We start from the raw sequence: 23,606 nt of genomic DNA, 5'->3' as shown, positions 1-23,606 counted from the left end.
GTCTACATAACGGATGCTAAAACTTGGCATACTTACTGTGTGTTCACAAGCTTGACCCAATACTAACTGGAACCCATTCCCAAACACATGAATTACTCGCACCATCTAAAAAAGACGATAACAATTCTAGGACACATGAAACTGCAGGTAATATCTAAGGTACAGGTGACTTTTGAGAGCTGAGAAGACAGTAACCAGTGACACACTGATTTGATTGTGTGTGAAACCTACACAACCATTTAAATAGGAAATTCATGGCCATTCAGCTGAAAAGTGGTACATATTAAAATCTAGCAACAAATAGATGTCAGACAAGAAATGAGGACACTGGAATTTTGTATCTAGAGTGCCATACAATAATGTAACATCACACCAACTCACCTTACATGTTTACAGACATAAAAACTTTACAACCATCTGCACCATAAAGCAACTGTTTCAGACCACGGAAAATGATGTTTCAAATCATTCGGCTTCAGCTGTTGAGGAGGGTTCTGGTTCCACAACAGGCGGTATACAATCCACTTTGTACCTAAGAGCCTGTTTCAAATATTCAACATCAACATCAACTGTTGGGTTTTCATAGCTAAAACTTAAAAGAAGACTAACGCAAATTGCAATCAATACAAGGCACCTTTTTGAAGAATGTGGAGTATGAATTGTCCCATAAGAGTCTGTAGTGGCCAGCCATGACTGTGCAGAAGTTACCCTACAAAACGCATTTCCTGCAGTCAGTTTACTGTTGTCACTTCCTGCAACAAGACCCGACCCTACTTACTTACTTGGTCAGACTCGTACCGCCGATAGGGCAAGATCAGCTACGTCACAGAAAGATATAAGTTGGTCAGTAAAAAGTAGTATCAGTGGCAAACAAAAACCTTCGCCGCACACACTTTTTATTACAACAATATTTTTTAAATTAAAATAAATTCAGAATCCTTCCCTAATTGTACTTACTGTCTTGTTTCCAGAAGTATCAATATGCTCCACACAAAACCCAATGTCCTGTTACAACAAAGAAAGATGCGTTCTATATTATCATACGGGATAACTGGGGAAGATGTCGAGTGTAACCCATTACACTCAGTATTTAGGATTCCCGTTATCAAATAGCAAAGTAAATCTTGTTCTAAAAAGAGGTTACTTTAAAAAAGGTAGAACGGAAAAGAAGTCAAAACTCAACCAGAGATTCAAGTATGCAAGCAAGTTCAACAAATTAGAAATTAAGATAAGCAGCTCAAAATGGCACGAAAGCTAACAATAAAAAATACAAAATATGGTGGGTTAAAGATTAAAAAATACACAACATAATCATGTGTAACACAGAAGAATATATATATATATATATATATATATATATATATATATAAAATACTTCTTAGAAAAACAGCAAATATGTACCGTGCTTATTTTCCCTTGTAAAATGGAGAAATCCCAAGCAATGTATGAATTTACCATCTCCACGTTCAGTGAAACCTACAAGGAAAGCACACAGTGTTCATTACTAGGTCTTATAATGATTGTAATAACATTGGTTTCTAATCATAATCAATGCATTAACTATTTCAAGAACATTAATAAGAAAGCATTTAGTGTGAACCCAACATAACCCGTGCTGTTTGATGTTTCAACCTGAAACCATTTTGACCCATAGTCCAACCCGCCAAATATGCAAGTATTTGGCTAAACATACCTCATGAGTTTTCCCTGCACCAACAGTTGTTTCGCTATACCCATTATTTTTACTGCAAACCAGATATAGTATTGTTACATTTACAAAAAATAAAAAATAAAAATACTGGCATGCTCTTTTTACCATTCAGATTAAAGATTATAAAAAAAGAAATTTATGCACTTACAATGCACCAGCTTCCTCTGCTGTAACAAAGAATGGAGAATTTGCAAAAACCTCCCTGTGAAACAAATGTTAACGGCCTGTGTATACGGATTTAGAAAAAAAAATTGAAGAGTACCCGATGAAGTTAAGAAATCGTTCTAGCTCGGAAACATATACTTGAACCGCTTCTTCCAAAACGGATATTTGATCCTTTTGCCTGTTTCCAAAAGCATAATCATATCATGAATATATTTTGCTTGCAAAACAAGAAAAGAAAATCAACATCTTATTTACATATGCAAGAATGCAACTTACATTCATATGATCTTTTTACCTTCAAAATGTCAAAAAACAGACTTTATGTTTAAAAAAGCTTACATGTGATGTCCTTTCAACTAACAGACGTCAAATTTATCAGTGAAGTCTGGTCATGTCCATTTATTTAAAAAATATCTTAGTAAACAAAACAAAAAAACTAAAACCTAACAGTGGCGGAACTAGCTCATTAAATCAGGGGTATCCCAAAAAAAGTTTACCGTGCAATTACAATATTAAAAAAACGACAATAAATAAATAAAAAAGACAAATACCTAATATATTTGTCCTCTTCGTTTTTTCATAGCTTAAAATCGTTCCATCACATCGTCGTCTTTTACTTTATGAAAAAAAAAAATCCTTTTCGACCGCACAAACCATGCCATTGTTCAAATGGATTATTTTATTATTTGGGCTTTATTAGTTATTACAATTTGGGCTTAATTATCATAAAACTAATTATTTGGGCTTAGTTACTAAACAGGTTTTGGCGGCTTAATGAATAATATCAAGTTTTATAATTTTCTCTTAGAGGTATCCTCGTTATGTTTAGGGGTATCTTATGTGTAAAACCAAAAAAAAAATTAGACTGCGAATACAGGGCTGAGCCATAGCCCGTGCTACGGCTAATTATACATTGGTTCCGCCCCTAAAACCTAATATATATATATATATATATATATATATATATATATATATATATATATATATAAACCCCCCCCCCTCCCACACACACACACTCTGAACACTCTCCAACGCCGGTTTCCGGTCGGTAATGGCTGCGTTTGGGGTCAAGTGATGGCGGTGTAACAGCTTTGATTACCGACGGTAATGGGTTTCCAGCAATGTGTGAAGAAGACGGGGTGGAAGTCTGTTTTGCGGCGACTAGAATTCCGCCAAGAACGCCTGGCAGCTGAGTTCCAAATACGCGCAACGGTGCCCTAATCCGACCACCTATCTCAAGATCAAGTCGTCGCCGTCATCATCATCATCATCATACTCAGCAAATCCCACCAATAGCAAAGCTAAGATAGGGTCTGAGGAGGGTAAGATGTAGATAGCCTTACCTCTACCCCGTGGGAATAGAGAGACTGCTTCCAGTGAGACCCCCAGCTCCATAGTAGTTTTGCATCGAGCCTTGGACATAAGCCACATAACACTCAGCAAAAGGCCGATTAGTGCATGTACCACCTTGTCTTTCGGCTATCAACACCACCACATGATGTTGATGGTTAATGGTTGTGAACGTTGGCAACAAAAAGAGACGGTGGTTGCTTGTGAAAAGCCGATTTGTGTTCTGATGTGCAACCATTGGTGGGATATCAAAAAGAGATGGGAAAAGACAATATTGCCCTCACGTTGGGTTCATGTGACCAGATTTAACATCGAAAATAAACGAGGTTTAGGGCAAGGCAAAGGACATGACGTGTAAGCTTTTGCAAACATAAAGTATGTTTTCTTACGTTTTTTAAGGTAAAAGACATCCACCAAAAAATAAAGGACGAAAAATGTTCTTCTTTACTCTTCTCATTTAAAATCACTAATTAGACAATATTCCATAAGCCAAAACAAACTACTTAACAAGTTAATACTAGTGTCGATGGCTGCCGATAGGCGGTGGTTGTTGGCATATGTAAATAAGATTTTTAGTTTCTTTCGACTCTACTAATGATTTTCTGCTTGCATTAGAAGAAAAAACCCAAGCTAATTCAACATTTCAACTCACATTTTAATATCCTCAAAGCGCCACCAAGAAGAAGAAAGAAAAAGGCGAATAGTGAGAACCATTTTTGTGAGAGCATATAGAGGTGGTCCATAGCGTTGCCTCTGTTCCTCCATAGGCCTAAATAGTAAAAAATTAGATACCTTTTTCGTCCTCAAATACAAGGCAAATAAGAAAACTAGAGATGGTGAGGTTGAAGTGGTTATGTAGCAGGTAAAACAGATAACTTTTAAATGCAGGTAAGATATGGTTGACCCACAAGGGAAATTGGATTATACTAGTTCCAACTTTGACCTATTGGTCAGGACTAATCCCAACTCAGAATATGTTTACAGACAGTCTAAACTTTAAATGTATTTTTCTCCAACGTATGTGTGTGTGCAAATGAAAGAGCGTGGAAGGAAACAGAATATTAATGTTTTTGCCACATGAACAGTCCACGTCATAAAAAACTAAAGCGAATAACTTTCAGCTAGTATGGGATCGTTGGAGACAAATTCGTTCAAAGTTGGGACTATCTGTAAACATTTCCTGAGTTGGGATAAATCCCGGCCAATAAGTCAGAGTTAGGATTACTAAAATCCAAATTCCCTTTATGATTATGAAAATTATATTATTAAAAAATAATCATTGTTTAATAGAATGATTTGCAAGGCTTTAGCCACATGTATAAGCATTGCGCGAGCGCCTCACTTGCTATTACTTGTTTGACCCGTTCGAGATATAACATACCCTGAATCGACCCATTTATTAATAATATGGGTCGATTACAGGTGCCAAATTTTAAACGGTCACTACTCTTGTGGAAAAGGAATATACCCATGATCATCATTTATTTGTCGAATAAAATCCAGTAGAACCTGAAACAAGTAGAGGCATATCATCATTCATATATATGATAAGTAAATAGCTAGAAATAAGCAAGTGTGTGTGTGTTTACCTGTGGCACTCCGACTAAATATTTGACTAGAGTCTTGTAGACACCTGTAGCAGAACCAAGCTGAGATAATGTTCTTCTCCTATCCATCTGTTGCTTCCAAAGGAGAGCATATCGATCACGTATGCTCCCACCAGAGTTTACTAAAGCATCAACTTCCGCTTGCTTATTTCTCTCAGACCTCTCTCTTTGTTGTCTAATTAGTGTACCCCGGAAATCTTGTGGCATGTAGGTCATAACTACAAATATCATCATCATCATTAAATCAAAAGGCGGGTGAGTGTGGTCTCATGTAAATTGTCACATTACCTGTGTTGAAGATATTATTAGAATTTTTGGCTTGGAAGGATTCCACCACCTTTAACGCGCCTTCAAACTTATCTCTTAGCTGGCTAAGAAGTCGAGCGAGCTCAACATCTTGTGGTGTGGACAGTTGTTGAAGCTGCCAACAGCAACAAACACGGAAAGTAAAAAAAAACGCAAAGAGAGTTTATCTATCCTAACAAGTAATGAAGTTACAGATTTTGGCCAGTGTGAGGTTTGAAGCAAGAGCATGATTTCTTCAATCTGCTCGCGGTTCTTCCACATGTTTTCGTCCATTTTGTGTGGGGGTTCGGATTCTGCTTCTTGCATCAACAGTCGTTCCCCTGAAAGAAATGTGATAAGTAAATAAATGGATGAATTTGATTTTATTAGAATGTAGAGGAGGTACCTTGTGGGAGAGGAGAAGAAGACTGAGGTTGATGGAGAAGTTTGGAGATGTTGTAGAGATGATCGGTAAGACGAGAGACGTCGGGGGAAAGAGGGGGAAAAGGGTAGTTGTCGTAGTAAGAGGAGAGGAAAGCCCTGGTGATTGGGACCAGACCATTGGTAGACGCCATTGATTGACTTGACTAACCCAAGACTCCTGCCTGCCTCGATCAGATCAGGCCGATTATTTGGGGGAGAATTCGGAATGCTTGTTAAGGGAGACGACAGCCCGATGGATGGATGGATATCACCGACTTTGACGCCGTCTTTCTTACTTTCACGGCTTTATCACATCACATCACAACAACTTTAAAATGTGATTTTATATTTTTATTAATGTGATTTTTGTTATGAATAAGCCTAATAACAAGAAGAGATGAGAAGAGATATTGGGAGAGAAAGATGTTTATTATTAATGCATCTTTTACATTAGAATACATTGAATATTTATAAGGGGAAAAGGCTTGGAGAACAAGTTGTACTATATTAGGAATTGATAATCACAATATAATTAATTATTTATAACACTCTCCCTTGATTATCAATTCCATACGTTTAATGCTGCCTCATTAAAAACCTTGTCAGGAAAACCCAATGGGACAAAACCTTGACTAAGGGAAAAAGAGTGCAGCGCGTATTATCTCCCCCTGATGATAATCACTTAAGCTCCTTGAGTCGACGCATCCCGATCCCATGAACTAACTTCTTGAATGTTGAGGTCGGCAATGATTTAGTGAACAAGTCTGCTAAATTTTCGCTAGAACGAATTTGTTGGACAATAATATCTCCATTCTTTTGTAGATCATGTGTGAAAAAGAACTTTGGCAAAATGTGCTTTGTTCTATCACCTTTGATGTATCCTTCCTTAAGTTGAGCAATGTATGCTGCGTTGTCTTCATGTAAGATTGTCGGTCCCTCATCTCCCGAAGAAATACCACAAGATCCACGAATGTGTTGCATTACAGTTCTTAACCAAATGCATTCTCGACTAGCTTCATGTATCGCCAATATTTCTGCATGATTAGATGATGTGGCTGTGATTGTTTGCTTTACCGAACGCCATGAAATTGCAGTACCTCCACTTGTAAATAAATATCCAGTTTGAGATCGCCCAATGTGAGGATCAGACAAATACCCTGCATCTGCAAAACCAACCAAACCTGTTTTCGATTGATTTGTAAAATACAAACCCATATCTTTTGTACCTTGAAGGTATCTAAATATTTGTTTTACCTCATTCCAATGCCTCTTTGTTGGACATGAACTATATCTTGCCAATAAATTTACAGAAAATGATATATCAGGTCGTGTATGGCTAGCAAGAAACATTAGTGCACCAATTGCACTTAAATATGGTACTTCTGGACCAAGGATTTCCTCTTCATCTTTAGGAGGTCGGAATGGGTCTTTTTCCACATCAAGCGGCCTTACAACCATTGGAGTACTCAATGGATGTGATTTTTCCATATAAAATCTTTTTAGTAGTTTCTCTATGTAAGTTTCTTGATGCACAAGGATTCCACCCTTAAGGTGTTCAACTTGTAATCCAAGACAAAACTTTGTCTTTCCAAGGTCTTTCATTTCAAATTCTTTTTTCAAGTATTCAACTGCCATTTGAAGCTCCCCTGGAGTTCCAATTATATTCATGTCATCAACATATACAGCAATTATAACGTATTCAGATCCTGACCTTTTTATAAAAATACATGGGCATACGGAATCATTTTTATAGCCTTCTTTCGACAAATACTCACTAAGGCGATTATACCACATACGCCCAGATTGTTTTAGCCCATATAATGATTTGTTTAGTTTGATTGAAAGATGTTCTCGAGAACTAGATTTACATGAGTTTGGCAATTTAAATCCTTCAGGAAGTTTCATGTAAATATCAGTATCAAGTGATCCATAGAGGTAGGCTGTCACAACATCCATTAGACGCAAATCGATCCCTTCTTGTATTACCAGACTAATAAGATAACGAAAAGTTATCGCATCCACCACTGGAGAATATGTCTCCTCATAATCAATTCCAGGTCTTTGCGAAAATCCTTGTGCTACTAATCTTGCCTTGTATCGTACAATTTCATTTTTCTCATTACGTTTTCGCACAAAGACCCATCTATATCCAACAGGCTTTACACCTTCAGGTGTATGGGTCACTGGTCCAAAAACTTCTCGTTTATTTAGGGAATTTAATTCTGCCTCTATCGCGTCTTTCCATTTTGGCCAATCATTTCTTTGTTTACATTCCTCAACTGATTTTGGTTCTTGATCCTCATTGTTTTCCATTACTTGTAGCGCTACATTATATGAAAAAACTATCATCGACGTCGATTTCGCTTCGGTTCCATACATTTCTAGACATGATATAATTAATTGAGATCTCTTCGTTTTCAGGTACCTGAGGTTCTTCTAGAACCATCATGTCTAGTGTCTCTTTTGGAGACTCATTTTCTTGCGTTATTGTTACCTCGACTTGACCATCTACATTATTTGATCCCTTTTTCTTTCGAGGATTTTTATCTTTAGAACCGATTGGTCTACCACGTTTTAGGCGTGCATTAGACTCATTACCAATAAGTGGTTGTCCTTGTGGGACACCTATTTTAACTGGAGCATTAACAGCTGGTATATGTGACTTGGTCACTTTCTTTGGGTCAGTGAATGCGTCTGGTAATTGATTTGCTAATCCTTGTAAATGAATTATCCTTTGAACTTCTAGTTCACATTGTTTAGTTCGAGGATCAAGATGAGATAATGATAATTCATTCCAAATAATACTATTATCCAGCTGTTTTTTGTCTCCCCCTAATGTTGGGAATGTTGATTCAACAAAATGACAATCACTAAATCTAGCTGCAAATAAATCACCCGTTGTAGGTTCTAAATACTTAATGATCGATGGTGATTCATACCCAACATATATTCCTAACCTCCTATGAGGCCCCATCTGTGTGCGTTGTGGTGGAGCGATTGGAACATACACAGCACAACCAAAAATCCTTAGATGGGAAATATTTGGTTCCTGACCAAGAACCATCTTTAATGGGGAGGAAGTATGAAAACTCGTTGGCCTGATGCGAATTAGTGTTGCTACATGTAAAATTGCATGTCCCCAAGCAGATGCTGGTAGTTTTGATTTCATAATCATTGGTCTTGCAACCATTTTAAGTCGCTTGATAAGCGATTCAGCAAGCCCATTTTGTGTATGTACATGAGGTACAGGATGCTCTACATTTATCCCAATAGACATGCAATAATCATTAAATGTTTGGGATGTAAATTCACCAGCATTGTCTAATCGAATATTCTTGATGGGGTAATCGGGAAAATGTGCTCTTAGCCTTATTAATTGAGCAAGTAGTCGTGCAAATGCCATATTACGACTTGATAGTAGGCACACGTGTGACCATCTAGTTGATGCATCAATTAAGACCATAAAGTATCTAAATGGTCCACTAGGAGGATGTATAGGTCCACAAATATCCCCATGTATTCTTTCCAAAAAAACTAGGGATTCAGTCCCCACCTTCATTGGTGATGGGCGAGTAATCAACTTCCCTTGTGAACATGCAACACATGTAATATCCTTGGACTGAAGAATCTTTTGGTTCTTCAAAGAATGCCCAACTGAATTTTCTATAATTTTTCGCATCATTATTGATCCGGGATGGCCTAACCGGTCATGCCATATGATAAAATTTTCTTGGTCTACAAACTTCTTGTTTATGACTGCATTTGATTCGATTGCATTAATTTTAGTATCATACCAACCAGAGGCAAGTGCGGGCAACTTTTCTAACACATGCTTTTTACCCGAACTTATATTTGTGATATGAAGGTACTCATCATGTCCCTCAGATGTAGTCTCAAGATGATATCCGTTTAAACGAATATCTTTAAAACTTATTAGATTTCTTTGAGACATTGGGGAAAATAACGCATTGGTTATTTTAAAAGGTGTTCCACCTGGCAACACTACATAAGCTTCTCCAAAGCCTTCAATTAATTTTGATTTACCAGATATAGTACCAACATTTGCCTTTTTCATGGTTAAAGTAGAGAAATAACTCTTTTTCTTAAGAATCGTATGCGTTGATGCACTGTCTATTAGACATATATCTTCTCCACTAATAGGGATCTTAGTTAAACACTCCATATGCTTCAAAACAAAACAAAATCATATAAATAAAATGTCTAACATGCTTCAAACATAACAAATCCCAAAACAAAACTCAAACAAAATGTCTTAAAGAAATGAAGGAAATAACATCACTTAAAAACTAATAATTCATATGTAAGGAAAATTGCAAGCATCCAACTGGGTTGTATCAGCCACAATATCACCAGAATCCAAGTTAGTTGGCTCAATAAGGAAATCATCATAATCCAAATTAGTTGCATCATTATGGTCTTTATCAACATTTGCAACCCCATATGTAAAATTTGTCTCTATTTCTTTTGCTTTGTCTTTGATGGATTGTTGATAAAGTTCCACCAAGTGTTTGGCCGTACGACAAGTCTTCGACCAATGATTGTTACTTCCACATCGATAACATGCATTCGATGAAGATCCCACCTTCTTTTTATTTTTTTCTTCATTGGATTTATTTTCATTATTATGCCACTTTTGGTGGGTCCCTTTGTTTTTAAACTGAACACTATGATAATTTCCTCGGCCACGTCCACGACCTTGACCACGACCACGATGATAACCTCGACCACGTCCATAACTTTCACTTTGGCCATTATATGTTGCCACATTAGCTTCAGGGATTGGGGTTGCTCCAACCGGACGAGTCTCATGATTTTTCATTAAGAGCTCATTGTTTTGCTCGGCCACAAGCAAACATGATATTAACTCACTATATATAGTGAAACCCCTTTCACGATATTGTTGTTGCAGTATCACATTCGAGGGGTGAAAGGTTAAAAATGTTTTTTCCAACATTTCCTTATCAGTAATATTTTCACCACATAGAATCAATTGTGATGTGATTCTAAACATTGCCGAGTTGTACTCGCTTATAGACTTAAAGTCTTGCAGCCTTAAATTGATCCACTCGTAACGAGCTCTCGGTAATATTACCGTTTTCTGGTGGTCATACCTTTCTTTCAGATTGGTCCAAAGGACAAGTGGATCCTTGATAGTGAGATACTCACTTTTCAAAGCCTCATGAATATGATGGCGTAAGAAGATCATGGCTTTTGCCTTATCTTGGGTACTTGCTTTATTTCCTTCTTTAATAGTTTCACCCAGATTATTGGCATTCAAATGTATTTCAGCATCCAATACCCATGACAAATAGTTTTTCCCAGTAATATCTAAAGCCATAAATTCAAGCTTTGCAAGATTTGTCATGGTAGAACTATATTGTAAAAAAAAAAACACATGCATTAATGTATGTTATTCGAAGTGTACACCAATAAATGTAAAACTTTTCAAGATTTGGTTAACATTGTATTTTAATAAAAGAACGAAAAAAAATATACATATACATATAATATTAAGATGGTCCTAATATTAAACCTCGTGTAACAACAACCACATCTATCTTATTGATGTAATGAAAGTTATTGAATTCTTATTAAAAAGAAAAATAGCAAAGTATCATCATAAGATGAAAAAACAATTAAATAATATAAGAAAATCTGGTTTCAATATTATGTTTATTTAAATAAGGTCAATTATAATTTTTATTTGTATTTGTTCATACCCTGAATAACATATCGTAGAAGCACACTAAAATAAAACGACAATTCTTATTTGTTTTCTATGTTAAAAATCATATTACATAGCATATAAGTTTTAGTTTTTAAGAAGCACACTAAAAACAAAAAAAAATGAGTCACTGTATGTTGACGTTGACTAAATAGAACTGACTGAAAAATTGAAAGTAGGAACACATAAAAGCCATTAAAAGCATTGATAAAGCTTTTACGCCTTCTCCCTTTTACTATTTTCTAATATTAAAATTTTAACAAAAAAATATTAAACATATAATTCAGTTCACCTATGTCAATTCGCAATGATTTGAAACTTAGAATATAAACTTTCGGGTAGATAAATATTTTTAATGCAGATGGTTAACAAATAAGCTCTGCAATTGCATAGCCTGAAAAAAAAAATTCCTTCCAGAAATTCCGATATATTATATCTATATTTTAGTGATAAAAATAAAATAACTTTGTAGCATCAAGACTGCAATACGAGAAGGCAATATAATAAAATAATTAGACAATATGATATACCTTATGATGTGTGATCCAAAGCAAGCGTGCTGATAACGTGTTATGAATAAGCCTAATAGCAAGAAGATGAGAAGAGATATTGGGAGAGAAAGAGATGTTTATTATTAATGGTGCATCTTTTACATTAGAATACATTGAATATTTATAAGGGGAAAAGGCTTGGAGAACAAGTTGAACTATATTAGGAATTGATAATCACAATATAATTAATTATTTATAACAATTTTATATTTTTATTTAATACTACACTACTACAAAAAAGAAAGCTTTTAAAACGGTGATTTTGGTCTTTTAAAACAGTTGTACACCGTTTTAAATGTTTCGTTTTAAAAGGTATGTCACCGTTGTAAAAGAGTTTCATGAACGTTGTAAAAGAAGCAAGAACAGTTTCGAAAAATTCATTTACAACGGTTGTAAAAAAGCAAAACCGTTTTAAAAGAGTTTCAAAAATAATTTATATCATCTATAATTAAATAAAAAGATTCAATTACAATGGTTCTCTGATGATCAAATACAACGGCCTACTAATCAAAAGGTTCAATTACAACGGTTCTCAGATGATCAAATACAACGGACTACTTTTCAATTACAATTTATTTTTTTAATAATATTGATCAAATACAACAGACTACATTATAAGAGTTTTCAAAAACTAATTTATTTTTTTAATAATAATGATCAAATACAACAGACTGCTTAATACAACGGTGTTCTTGATCATTACCATTTTCTATTCAATTGAATACTAAAAAAGGTATAGTCAACATATAATCAACATACAAATATACAATGAGTAGCAACCATAACCTCCATATTTGATTGAAAACGTTTGGATTACAAATATAAATATGTCAACTTTATTGTTTCTACAAAACAAAACAAAACAAAAGTCATAGTTCATGTTCTATTTTGTACTTAATCATGCAACATCAAACTTTGTAGTCCAAGAACATCCTCATCTACAAAACCAGCAACCTACCTGTAAATGATGCATAAGAATCGTTATTACAACAAAATTAAGCTTACATAAAATATTACATGGTTTCTGAAATATCCTTATGCATTTAGTGCGGTACATGAATTGCATTATCACATCTTGTCAAATGTTGTCAAACAAATAGTATGCAGAAGAATTGATTGCATAGTGCAGTTCATTGAATGAAACAAAAAAAATGAATATAAATTAAGATCATGGCCCAAAGCAAAGCAAAGCAAAATGGAATTTCAAGACCTTTTCTTTAATTTCATTGTTAATGATATAAATTAAGTCAAGACCGGTCTTTCTAAAAGACATTAGCAAGATTAACAACATATATTTTTATATCAAAAAAGATAAAGCAAATCTAACGATATAACTTCATCAACCGGAAAGCAAAGCAATCAAAATCAGCAAAAGAAAATATGGCAAAAAGTATCAAAAAAGCTTACATACCATATCAAATAGATACACAGTTAGCATAAATTATTTGGATTTCTCTGCTTAGAATACATAAACCTTAATATCAAGACTAGTTAACTACAAGGATCTTAACTATTGTATCCAAGATTGCTAGTTACTAAGAATGAGATGAAGCATCTACCATAAGGGTCTTACTTAATATGAAGACTTAAGTCTTAAAAAAACATGACTGAAGTTACCTGTAAGAACAAAAACATGATCACTCGGACTCGAACATTTCCAAGCCTTGTTCCCTTTCCATGGTTATCATAAAGTTCTTTAATGTATCTTCTACAAACCGGTCAATTTGTTGTTTAGTGAGGGGCTCTTCCGAATGGAGAATCTAAAACATATAATTAGAACAAACTTAGTTTACAATTATATATATATATATATATATATATATATATATATATAAAACATGTATATAAAATATACTCACAATTTTTTCTTGGCAACTAATCACAATATCATGCATGGCCTTCATGACATAATATCCGCATTCCCAGTCGCCCTTTTGTTGAGGGCACTAAAAACATTGAATTAACAACTAATTTTTAAGACACACAATTATACAAATACAACGAGAAAAGGAAAAGAAACACTTACATTAACCATTTGCCATATAATGCTCTCTCCCGTAGCTTTTTCAAATAATTCAGTAATGATGTAACTCTTGGGAGTCTTTCCTTTTTTCTTTGAGTCGATGATGTATCCGTAGAATTTATGATTTTTGGGATTGTGAAAAATCACACTTAATGACCAGTGACCCCTGCATAAATGAATATTTTGAAAACAAATAGTTTTTATATTAAAAATGAAATAAAAAAACATTGTAAATAGCAAAAATATTTATAATACCCGGCTAGATGTGGTGCCATAAAAAATTGTCTTTCATTGTGATGATCCATGACTTCTTTAATATGATCGATGACAAATTCTTCATACAAATCACAAATATCAAATTCCATTATACGGGGATTGAAATATGCAGTTTTATTAAGACCTTTAGAACCTCCATGTGAATATAAGTACCTAAAATTAACAAAAAAAGAAAAGAAATAAGATATGGTCAATAACATTCCATTATTTAAAAAAAATGTTACAAAAGAACATTAAAAAGAATAGTCGAACTTACATGGAATACCAATGTAAAACACCAAGTTCCAATAAACCGTTGACACATAATGTCATCATCTCCTCTACTTCAACAATCTCAATAAAATCATCCTTGTACATACCACTATGTGAAGTGAACTTTATTGAGATCGTTTCGGTAGATAAAGCCGCCAACTGTTCCGCAAAACCATATATTTTTTTAGGCCTTGACTTTGCCTTTTTCAAAATTGCAGCTATTCTAATCACCTTTGGATCAGGAACACCGCCAGTTGCTTTAGGATCAGACACAACCTTAAAAGCTTTAGGAACAACCTTGGCCTCAGAAGCTTTTGGATCAGAAAAAACCTTAGAATATTTAGGATCAGAAACATGCTTTGTAGCTTTAGGACCAGGTAAAGTCTCAAGAGCCTTAAGATCAGAAACAATCTTGGAAGCTTTGGGATCCAAAATATCATCGGTATCAGTCGGTTGTATCGTAATCGAGTTAGTCAACTACATTAACAAATAACATTATGAAACCATTTATTATACCAGTTGATAATAAGTGAATGAATATATATTATAAAATAAAGTAATTACCAAATCCATAAATCTTGTGCCAGAGTTTAGTTCATCTTGAAATGCCATTAGTCCATCATCAACCTACATTGACAAAAAAAATTATATGATATAAATTGGAGAAGCCTTACTTTCGACTCATCGCGTACGTGTGACCAAGATAGAGAGTGAGAAACATCAAAGAGGTGAGATATAGATTTGAGAGAGAGAGAGAGACGCAGAGTAATGTAGAGAAAGAATGGTGGGCTACGAAGTCAGATCGTTGACTGTTGTGGTACGCTTCGACATACCACAAGAGCTAATGGATAGAATTTAGGAGCTAATGCCTATGTTGGTTTTCCTTTTGTTGTAAAACTGTGGTGGTTCCTACCGAACACCGCCTCATTGCGGTGGGTTCTAATTCAAGTTTTATTTCAAATAATTACAGAATGAAATAAAAACACTTACCAATGCTGGCATATAATACTCAGATTGTTGGGCCAATTGCTGATGTTTGGCAATGGATTGTCGCGGAGAAACAGTATTTAAAAGCTGTGTATTATCAAAAAAGTTAATATAACAATAAATAAAATAATATACAGTTATAGTTTATATTAAATATACCTTAATTGCTTTTCTAGGCCACTGAATAAATTTTCTATGTGTACTTCCCATATCAATTACGTCATCTTCAATCATTGTGTGTGGCGGGACAGGATAACCTTTAAAGTCCTGGTTTACATCATCTACACGGACTTTCACATAGTCGTCGTGTATCGGCCTTTTATCTAAAATCCTATCAGATGTAGGATAAACCTGTCCATGTCCTAAGATCATATTCGGGAAGGAGTCATCGAATGGCCATAGAAGATCACAAGTACTGATTGACTGCAAACACATAACATTTATAGTAAACATATGCTTATTTAAAAAAATAATTAGACTTTGCAATATAGTACCTTGATTTCTGGTAGTTGAATAATAGAGCTTGCTTGAGCCGCCGAAGTAACATGATACTGATCTTTTTGTATAGCGTGAATCTTTTCTCTTACTATTTGTGCCCCCTTAGACTTCTTTTTTTTCTTTTTGGAATGCAAGGTAATTGTAGCACCAAGACGCCCTCCGTGCTGATGTCCCTTACCGATCACTTCAGTAACCACATCATTTCCATGTTTATCATATGTACCATCTTTCTTCTTCTCCATCTCTTTATCATACTATTAGAATAATATATTAACAGAAAAGAAATTGACTAACATAATAATAATAATAAATAATTATATAAGATGAATTTACATATTTACCATGTCATGAAGTGTTCCAGTCAATTCACCACTTGAAAATAGGTGTGCTGGAAGTTCATATAACTTTGTGACAGAATTGTAGCACGCTCTGCTAATAGCATATTGTTTAATATCTTCACCTTCCAAGTGATGTAGGTGTGGGTAGCTTTCTAAAAGTTGATTCCATCTATCTTCCTCAAACTTCTGTAAACCAACAAATCCCATTCGACCTACATGGGGACGATCAGTATTCTTTGCTACACTCTTCTTTGCTTTTTGACTTGTGTCCTTCATATAATATATAAAACCCGTTATGACTAATTAGTAATTACAAAATATAATGATAATAATAATAACAATAATAATAGTAATAATAATAATAATAACAACAACAATTAATTAAGTAAAGAATACCTTAAAAGCTTTGGATTTTACTTTTAAAACAAAATCATCCCAATGACTTCTGTCCATAAAAGCATACATTTCAAAAGGAGATTTATCTTTGCGAGCGTAACCATTTGTAAGTGTACATCGGAAGTTTCTCATTGAGTCCTTTCCTTGTTGAATAACTGTCTCTTTTGCGTTATCGTTAGGTATCTTCCATGTTTCCTACGTATTTAAAACAAAGTTGATAATAGAAAGTAATAAATATAAAATTAAAAATTTTAAAAACAGCAATACCTTAATGTACTCCCATACATCAACGTACTTCTGTTCGTCTATGTCTTTAACTAGTTTATAATAAGGAATCCTTGTCCTAAATTCTAAACAAGCGAATGAGATAAACTTCGATGCATTTGCTCCAATTGCTAAACCCGCCTCATTGAATTCAATTGTTTGGTTATTTGGATCAAGAAACATCTTCTTGCATTTGGCAGCTCCCCTTTTCTTTTTGTCAGACATTTTTACGGTGGATTGCTAAAAAACACACTGAATTAATATACTAATTGTAAGTATCATATAATCAAATGTTGGATATTTCAATAGTGAAAGCTGCAATAACACAAATCCCCATATTGGAACAGATCACAAGATTAATCAAGAAAAAAAAGTAGCACTTTTGTGATAACAGAAAAAATGTGGGCCATGGGATCAAGTAAATTACATAAACACACATAACTATCACTTTCACTTTGAAGAAGTTTTCATGTGCAGAACACACCTATTGAAATTCTATACTTGGTGTTTTCATTTGAGACGTAAGCTTGAGCTGCTGCCCTTTTAGTTTTTCTCCTATAGTTAAATTTAATGATAAACTAATATTAATTTAATTTAATAATATATTATTTATTATAAGGATCCACAAATTATACTATCATTCAACCAACGATTTAAAATAGGTCTCGACACTATAATATAAAGATCAAAAAGGAATAAAAACTGGAGCATCCACAATTATATTTACTAACCTTCTAAAGTGCCAGATCACAAAAACAACTGAAATTTCATTTAACTTATTGGTATATATGAATGTGAATAAGTTGTTGATAACATAACCCTAGCTAAAAGAAATAGAAAGTACGAGAAAAAAATAAATATATAAGGATGAAGAGTAGACCTGGCAAACGGGTCGGGTCGGGTCAAAACGGGTTCGGGTCAAAACGGGTCAATTATAAAAAAGGGTTGTTTTGGTTCGGGTTGAAACGGGTCCTGGTCAGAACGGGTCCGGGTTCGGGTCAGAACGGGTTTCGGTTCGGGTCTTTTTTTAAAATGGCCATCGATTGAAAATAGATAAACTGTACTTGAAAACCATTCTTTTGATGCTGCTAGGTCTTGACAAACTGCTCGGAAAATGTCCATTGCTTTGCTGATCATTCTTCCTACACCCAGCGAGACGCAAGACGTTGGAGAAAAAAATAGAACAAAACCGAAAAGGAGAAATCAAACATCATCAGGTCTTCGAACATTCCACGTTTTATCATCAATTGTTATTTTTGATCAATAAAAGCTCTCCCAGATGTATTGATTTAGGGTCGTTCGGTGATGATGGCCGAGGTAGTCTAGACTAATTAAGGAAAATGAAGTGTATATCAAATGTATAGTTAGATCAGAACATTTAAATCATAATAAAGTCATTAAAAATCATTTAATCTTCCAAGTTGAGATAAAGAATCAAAAAGCACAAGTGGATCAAGGTTCCTACGGCCTAACAATTGATTTCAAGAATCATAGGCAAATGTAAAATTTCTAACTTATGTAACTCGAACAGGTAGTCAAAACAAAACGCAAGCTAACTCCGAATCTTATTCGATTAACCAATAAACTTCTAAAAGAATTCATATAAATGACCACTTATTATAATTATTGCTAAAATTTATAGTATCTGACAAAATAAGCTGATTCTAGCTAGCATCAGTAGCATACAATGCAGGCAATCAGGCACATAATGTGTCATGTATCTATAACCCCACGGAAACAGGCAATCATGCACACGATGCATCATGTATTTATAACCATAAAAACAGGCAACACGTGCTAATAACATTGAGAAGCATATCATTGGAAAGTACTGTGAGATAAAGGTCGGTCTGGTTGAAGCATTTCATCGAGCAGGTGGCATGTATTTTCAAACCTTTCACTTTAAGGCTGAAGACTAGAAACATATGGAACATACATATGACCCCGAATACACGTAACTGATGTTTGAATGAATAAATTAAATAAAAAGCCTTTAATAATCACTGTGGTCTGAATCATTGTGTAAAATTAACAAATGCAACACTCAAATGACTTTCTTATCTGGTAGTAATCAACAGAGCAATTTCAAACTATGCATTTCAGCAGGTGTTTGACTGTAAGTGATCATGTAACACTATTGAACACCAATTTGAGACCCACAATATAAGAGAAACTAAATGGCCACTTGTAATTTATAAAACTCCAGTATATCACGAACCATGACATATTTAGCAAAAAAAAAAAAAAAAACCATTGATGTCTAAAATTTTCAAATTCTTTTTTTTTTCTTTTGTAAATCCAGATGTGGGTTGTATTTACCCAATCTGTTGGCCTTACAAAATTTTAGTTAGCCAAACCCAACTCCCAAAATCAACAAAAACTACAAACCCTAAAACACAAGATCCAATCCAATCATGTGAAGATAAAAGAATAAACCTTGATTGTTGACACAGTTCAACCTTTGAGCTTCAATATATTATGATTACCTCGATTGAACACAGATTAGGATAACTGCGGTTTTTTGTGGCGACGAAAAGAATTGCTTGGTGAAAAGGCGGGGAAGAATTTTAGGGGAAGGGAAAAGGCGGGGAAGAAGTTTTCATGTGCAGAACGTGGGCTTGGACTGATGCCCTGTAGTTTTTCCCATAGACTTTTATCTTTTTTTTCTTGGTTTTTAATAACTCCTGGAAAAAAAGGAATCGGTTGTTAATGAACTTGCTTTATAATTATAAATATACTAATAAATAAAACTATAGATATATCAACCTTAATTATTTAACATATATTCCATCGTCATGGTCAGATCGTAAGTATGTGGTGCCTTCAGTTGAAGAGTTGTTTATTGATTGAATGCCGACAGAAAATGGTGGTTGCTCGTCAAACTGGTTGTATTCTTCCTCGTCGTCAACATTATCAACACCAAGAATACGTCGTTTACCTTGCAATACTATGTGATATCTTGGTTTGCTCAGGTCATTGACATAAAAAACTTGTGTGGCTTGATTTGCGAGAATGAATGGTTCTGATTTATACGCATCCGTTGTAAGGTCGACAAGAGTAAAACCATATTCGTCAACTTTAACACCTGTACTATTCTTGACCCACTTACATTTGAACAAAGGTATAATGATATCATCATATATTAACTCCCAAATTTCTTCTATGACACCGTAATAAGAGTCTATGGCGATTCTTCTATCATGGTTCTCTCTATCGAATTCTGTAGTTGAGGCTATCAATGTAACTCCGCTATTTTGCGTTGCACTTTTGTCATCTTGCTTTTTAGTGTGAAATGTATACCCGTTAATATCATACACTTGGTATGATTTTACTCTAAAATCAGGCCCCTTCCCTAACTTCTCCACGGTTTTATCAGCATTCGGTTGACCGCAAGTTTCTGCCACCTTGTTCTTCATCCATTCAGAAAACTGCTCGTTATGTTTCGTTTTATACCATTTCTCTGTCTTGTTCAAATGTGACAACCGTAATATTTCCATGTGTTCCTCAATATACGAAGCAAAGCATGTCATATGTTGTAGAACAACAAAATGTGCAAGTTCTAGATTCTCATATCCTGGAGTTATTAGTTGCTCTCCAGCTACTCCTAAACCTGTAAGTCGACCCGAATGACGAGTTTTAGGAACACCAATACTTTTGACACCTTCCAAATAACCTGTGAATAAAAAAATTATTATATTGTAAATTGTATTTAACAAAACTATTATATATTATTATAATATATTATAAATGCTATGAGGTAATTACCTGTACAGAACCCAGCCGCCTCTGCAGAAATATATCCTTCAACAATACTGCCCTCAGGTCGATTATAATTTCTTACAAAACCTTTTAAGTAACCCATATATCTTTCAAAAGGGTACATGTATCGCAGGAATACAGGACCACAAGCCTTAATCTCTTGTACGATATGAGATACTAGGTGAACCATTATATCAAAAAAGGATGGTGGAAAATACATCTCTAGTTCACAAAGGGTAATGATAATATCCTTTTGCCATCCATCCAAGACTTCGGCATCAATAACCTTTGAGTGAATGTTGTTAAAAAACAAACAAAGCTTTGTAATTGTATGTCGGATGTTCTCTGGCAACAATCCACGAATTGCAATTGGGATCATATGTGTCATTAAAACATGACAGTCATGAGACTTCATTCCAAGCAGTTTACAGTCTTTCATTGACACCAAGCTTTTAATGTTTGCAGAATAGCTAGATGGGACCTTAATAGCGTGCAAACATTCACAAAACTTTATTTTTTCTGAATTAGACATAGTATAACATGCAGGTGGCAGATAGATACGATTGCCTCTCTCAATAGGGGCAAGCTCTTTACGTATCCCCATTTCTTCCATGTCCTTACGGACGTTAATACCATCTTTAGTTTTTCCGGGAATGTTTAATAATAATCCCAACAAGCTATCACATACATTTTTTTCAATATGCATAACGTCTAGGCAATGTCGAACTTCCAAACATTTCCAGTAAGGTAAATCCCAAAAAATTGACCTCTTTTTCCAAATGCTTGTTTTCTCAGCACCATTTCTTTTTCCCTTCGCAGCACGATTTCTTTTTCTCTTCTCAGCACGATTTTTTTTTCCGTTCTTAGCACGATTTCTTTTTCCCAACACGGTATTTATATCTTTAACTCGTGAATATGCATCAAAATCTCTCCTAACCCTTCCAAGCTCTATCGTTCCATCAAACTCTTTCGTTTGTCTTCGATAACGATGATTATTCGGAAGAAATCGTCGATGTCCCATATATACTGTTTTTTTGCAATTGTTTAACCATATTGAACGTGTTTCGTCTTCACATATAGGACAAGCTCGTTTACCTTTCGTGCTATACCCTGACAAATTGCCGTATGCAGGAAAATCACTTATAGTGCAAAAAATCATGGCTCTCAGCGTAAAGTTCTCCTTTTTATAAGCATCATAAACGTTTACACCGGTACTCCATAGTGTTTTCATTTCATCAATCAAAGGAGATAAATAAACATCAATATCATTACCAGGTTGTTTTGGACCCTGAATTAACAATGACATCATTATGTATTTTCGTTTCATGCATAACCATGGCGGAAGATTGTAGATGCATAGAAGAACTGGCCAAGTACTACGACAACTACTCATGGTTCTAAAAGGATTCATCCCGTCTGAACTAAGACCAAATCGTATATTTCTAATCTCTTCACCAAAATCTGGAAATTTATAATCAATATTTCTCCACTGGGGTGAATCCGCCACATGTCTTAACTTTCCATCATTTTTACGCTCATCAGAATGCCAACGCAATAATTTTGATTCTTTAGCGTTAGCAAATAAACGTTTTAGTCTTGGTACGATAGGAAAATACCACAATAATTTAGCTGGTGGTCCATTTTTTGTCACATCATCATCATATTCATCACTTTCCTTTTCCCGCTTGTACCTCGATGCCAAACATCTAACACATGTATGACTTTTTTCAAACTCATTTATATATAATATGCAATCATTCGGACACGCATGTATTCTTTTAACTTCTAATCCCATTGGACACGTCATTTTTTTAGCTTGGTATAAGGATACCGGTAATTCATTGTCTTTGGGAAGCATGTCATGCAAGAGCACCAATAGACTTGTAAAACTCTTATCGCTCCATCCGTAGTTCGCCTTTAAATTTAACAGTTTTAACACAGCATCAAGTTTATAAAACTTCTCACAACCGGGATATAACGGTTTTTTCCGAATCAGCAAATATTTGTTGTAGTTTTTCTTGATCATCGTCACCAATATTAGTTTCCAAGTCGTCGAGCATGTCCTTTAAATTATCATTATTATCATTTAAATTGTCATTATCATCATTTACATTGTCATCATCACTAATGTACGGTTCACTGTTCTCATCATTGTTACCGACAGAACTAGTCGATGTTGTGCTACGATTAGCAAGTGACTCCCCATGTTTTGACCAACAAGTATAATTATACATGAAACCATTTTTAATCAAATGATTTTGGATTTCTTTTATTTCCTTCAATTTGATAAAATTTTTGCATTCCATACAAGGACACGGAATTGATTCATTTCCTTTTTTCACACGATCATCTTCAGCAATCTTAAGAAAACTTGTCACACCGCTCAAATATGTTGGGTGAAGACGCCCAATTTTGTACATCCAATAATTACGATCCATCTAGTATTTTTTAAATAAAGAAAAAAAAGACATAAGTGCACATACTTGATGTGAATGATTGAACCTAAATAATGATGTATATCGATCTAAGTATTAACCATTTTATTTGAATAATGATGTACCAAAGTATATATAAATTATCTAAAAGAGTTATAGAAAAGAAATAAGTTACCTGAACTATATTATTTGTTGGAGAAGATGAGTTTGGTGTATCAAACTCGATGAAGATGATTTGATGATGATTGCCAAACTTGACTCTCAGTTTTTAGTGTTGTAATCACTTGATTGATGATTGCTATCCCCAACTTTAATGCTCTGATCAAATGTTTTTAAACATTACTTAATATTAAATATCAAAATATGATGATTGAGATTACCTGAATTTAGTACTAAATAATCAAAGTATAATGATTGAGATTACCTGAATTTAATTTGCTGGATCACTAGTATAACTCAAGCGATCATTAATTTCTTTGAAGGCCTTAGTGACGACGATGGCAACTATAAGGTAAAACGGTCCAAATTTGAAAACGTTTT

General features: G+C 34.5%; 4 protein-coding genes across 8 annotated transcripts; all 4 read right to left on the bottom strand.

The window, feature by feature from the left end:
- Window positions 1–238: 238 nt before the first annotated feature.
- Window positions 239–5,859, bottom strand: LOC110903670. Of its 2 annotated transcripts, XM_022149446.2 has the most exons (14): window positions 5,525–5,859; window positions 5,332–5,459; window positions 5,122–5,254; window positions 4,816–5,051; window positions 4,695–4,735; window positions 3,879–3,995; window positions 1,974–2,054; window positions 1,860–1,913; window positions 1,694–1,745; window positions 1,402–1,476; window positions 958–1,005; window positions 783–818; window positions 635–709; window positions 239–540 (listed from the first exon to the last, which is right to left on the bottom strand). In XM_022149446.2, exons 1-14 carry the CDS (start codon window positions 5,691–5,693, stop codon window positions 466–468), a joined length of 1,320 nt encoding a protein of 439 aa, XP_022005138.1. In that variant the 5' UTR covers window positions 5,694–5,859; the 3' UTR covers window positions 239–465. The 2 variants fall into 2 exon arrangements, with proteins under 2 accessions (XP_022005138.1, XP_022005139.1); XM_022149447.2 differs by lacking the exon at window positions 3,879–3,995 and having other exon boundaries at window positions 5,525–5,857.
- Window positions 5,860–9,856: 3,997 nt separating this feature from the next.
- LOC110907350 lies at window positions 9,857–10,927 on the bottom strand. Its single transcript, XM_022152342.1, has 2 exons — window positions 10,282–10,927; window positions 9,857–10,161 (listed from the first exon to the last, which is right to left on the bottom strand). Exons 1-2 carry the CDS (start codon window positions 10,925–10,927, stop codon window positions 9,857–9,859), a joined length of 951 nt encoding a protein of 316 aa, XP_022008034.1.
- A 1,680-nt stretch (window positions 10,928–12,607) lies between these two features.
- LOC110903671 lies at window positions 12,608–19,516 on the bottom strand. Of its 4 annotated transcripts, none has more exons than XM_022149451.2 (14): window positions 19,309–19,516; window positions 16,876–17,124; window positions 16,609–16,803; window positions 16,216–16,482; window positions 15,871–16,128; window positions 15,536–15,799; window positions 15,380–15,463; window positions 14,954–15,016; window positions 14,394–14,866; window positions 14,117–14,290; window positions 13,865–14,027; window positions 13,698–13,784; window positions 13,456–13,598; window positions 12,608–12,796 (listed from the first exon to the last, which is right to left on the bottom strand). In XM_022149451.2, the coding sequence occupies exons 2-13, from the start codon at window positions 17,095–17,097 to the stop codon at window positions 13,476–13,478; spliced, it is 2,373 nt and encodes a 790-aa protein (XP_022005143.1). In that variant the 5' UTR covers window positions 17,098–17,124; window positions 19,309–19,516; the 3' UTR covers window positions 12,608–12,796; window positions 13,456–13,475. The 4 variants fall into 4 exon arrangements, with proteins under 4 accessions (XP_022005143.1, XP_022005141.1, XP_022005140.1 ...); XM_022149449.2 differs by having other exon boundaries at window positions 16,876–17,112; XM_022149448.2 differs by having other exon boundaries at window positions 19,359–19,516.
- Window positions 19,517–19,643: 127 nt separating this feature from the next.
- Window positions 19,644–22,438, bottom strand: LOC110907351. Its single transcript, XM_022152343.2, has 2 exons — window positions 20,638–22,438; window positions 19,644–20,545 (listed from the first exon to the last, which is right to left on the bottom strand). Exons 1-2 carry the CDS (start codon window positions 22,436–22,438, stop codon window positions 19,644–19,646), a joined length of 2,703 nt encoding a protein of 900 aa, XP_022008035.2.
- Window positions 22,439–23,606: the final 1,168 nt, after the last annotated feature.

The sequence above is a fragment of the Helianthus annuus genome, chromosome 16, assembly GCF_002127325.2.
Source record: "Helianthus annuus cultivar XRQ/B chromosome 16, HanXRQr2.0-SUNRISE, whole genome shotgun sequence".
NCBI lineage: Eukaryota > Viridiplantae > Streptophyta > Magnoliopsida > Asterales > Asteraceae > Helianthus > Helianthus annuus.
The sequence above is the reverse complement of the archived record's forward strand: the minus strand, read 5'-3'. Positions and strand labels throughout refer to the sequence as shown.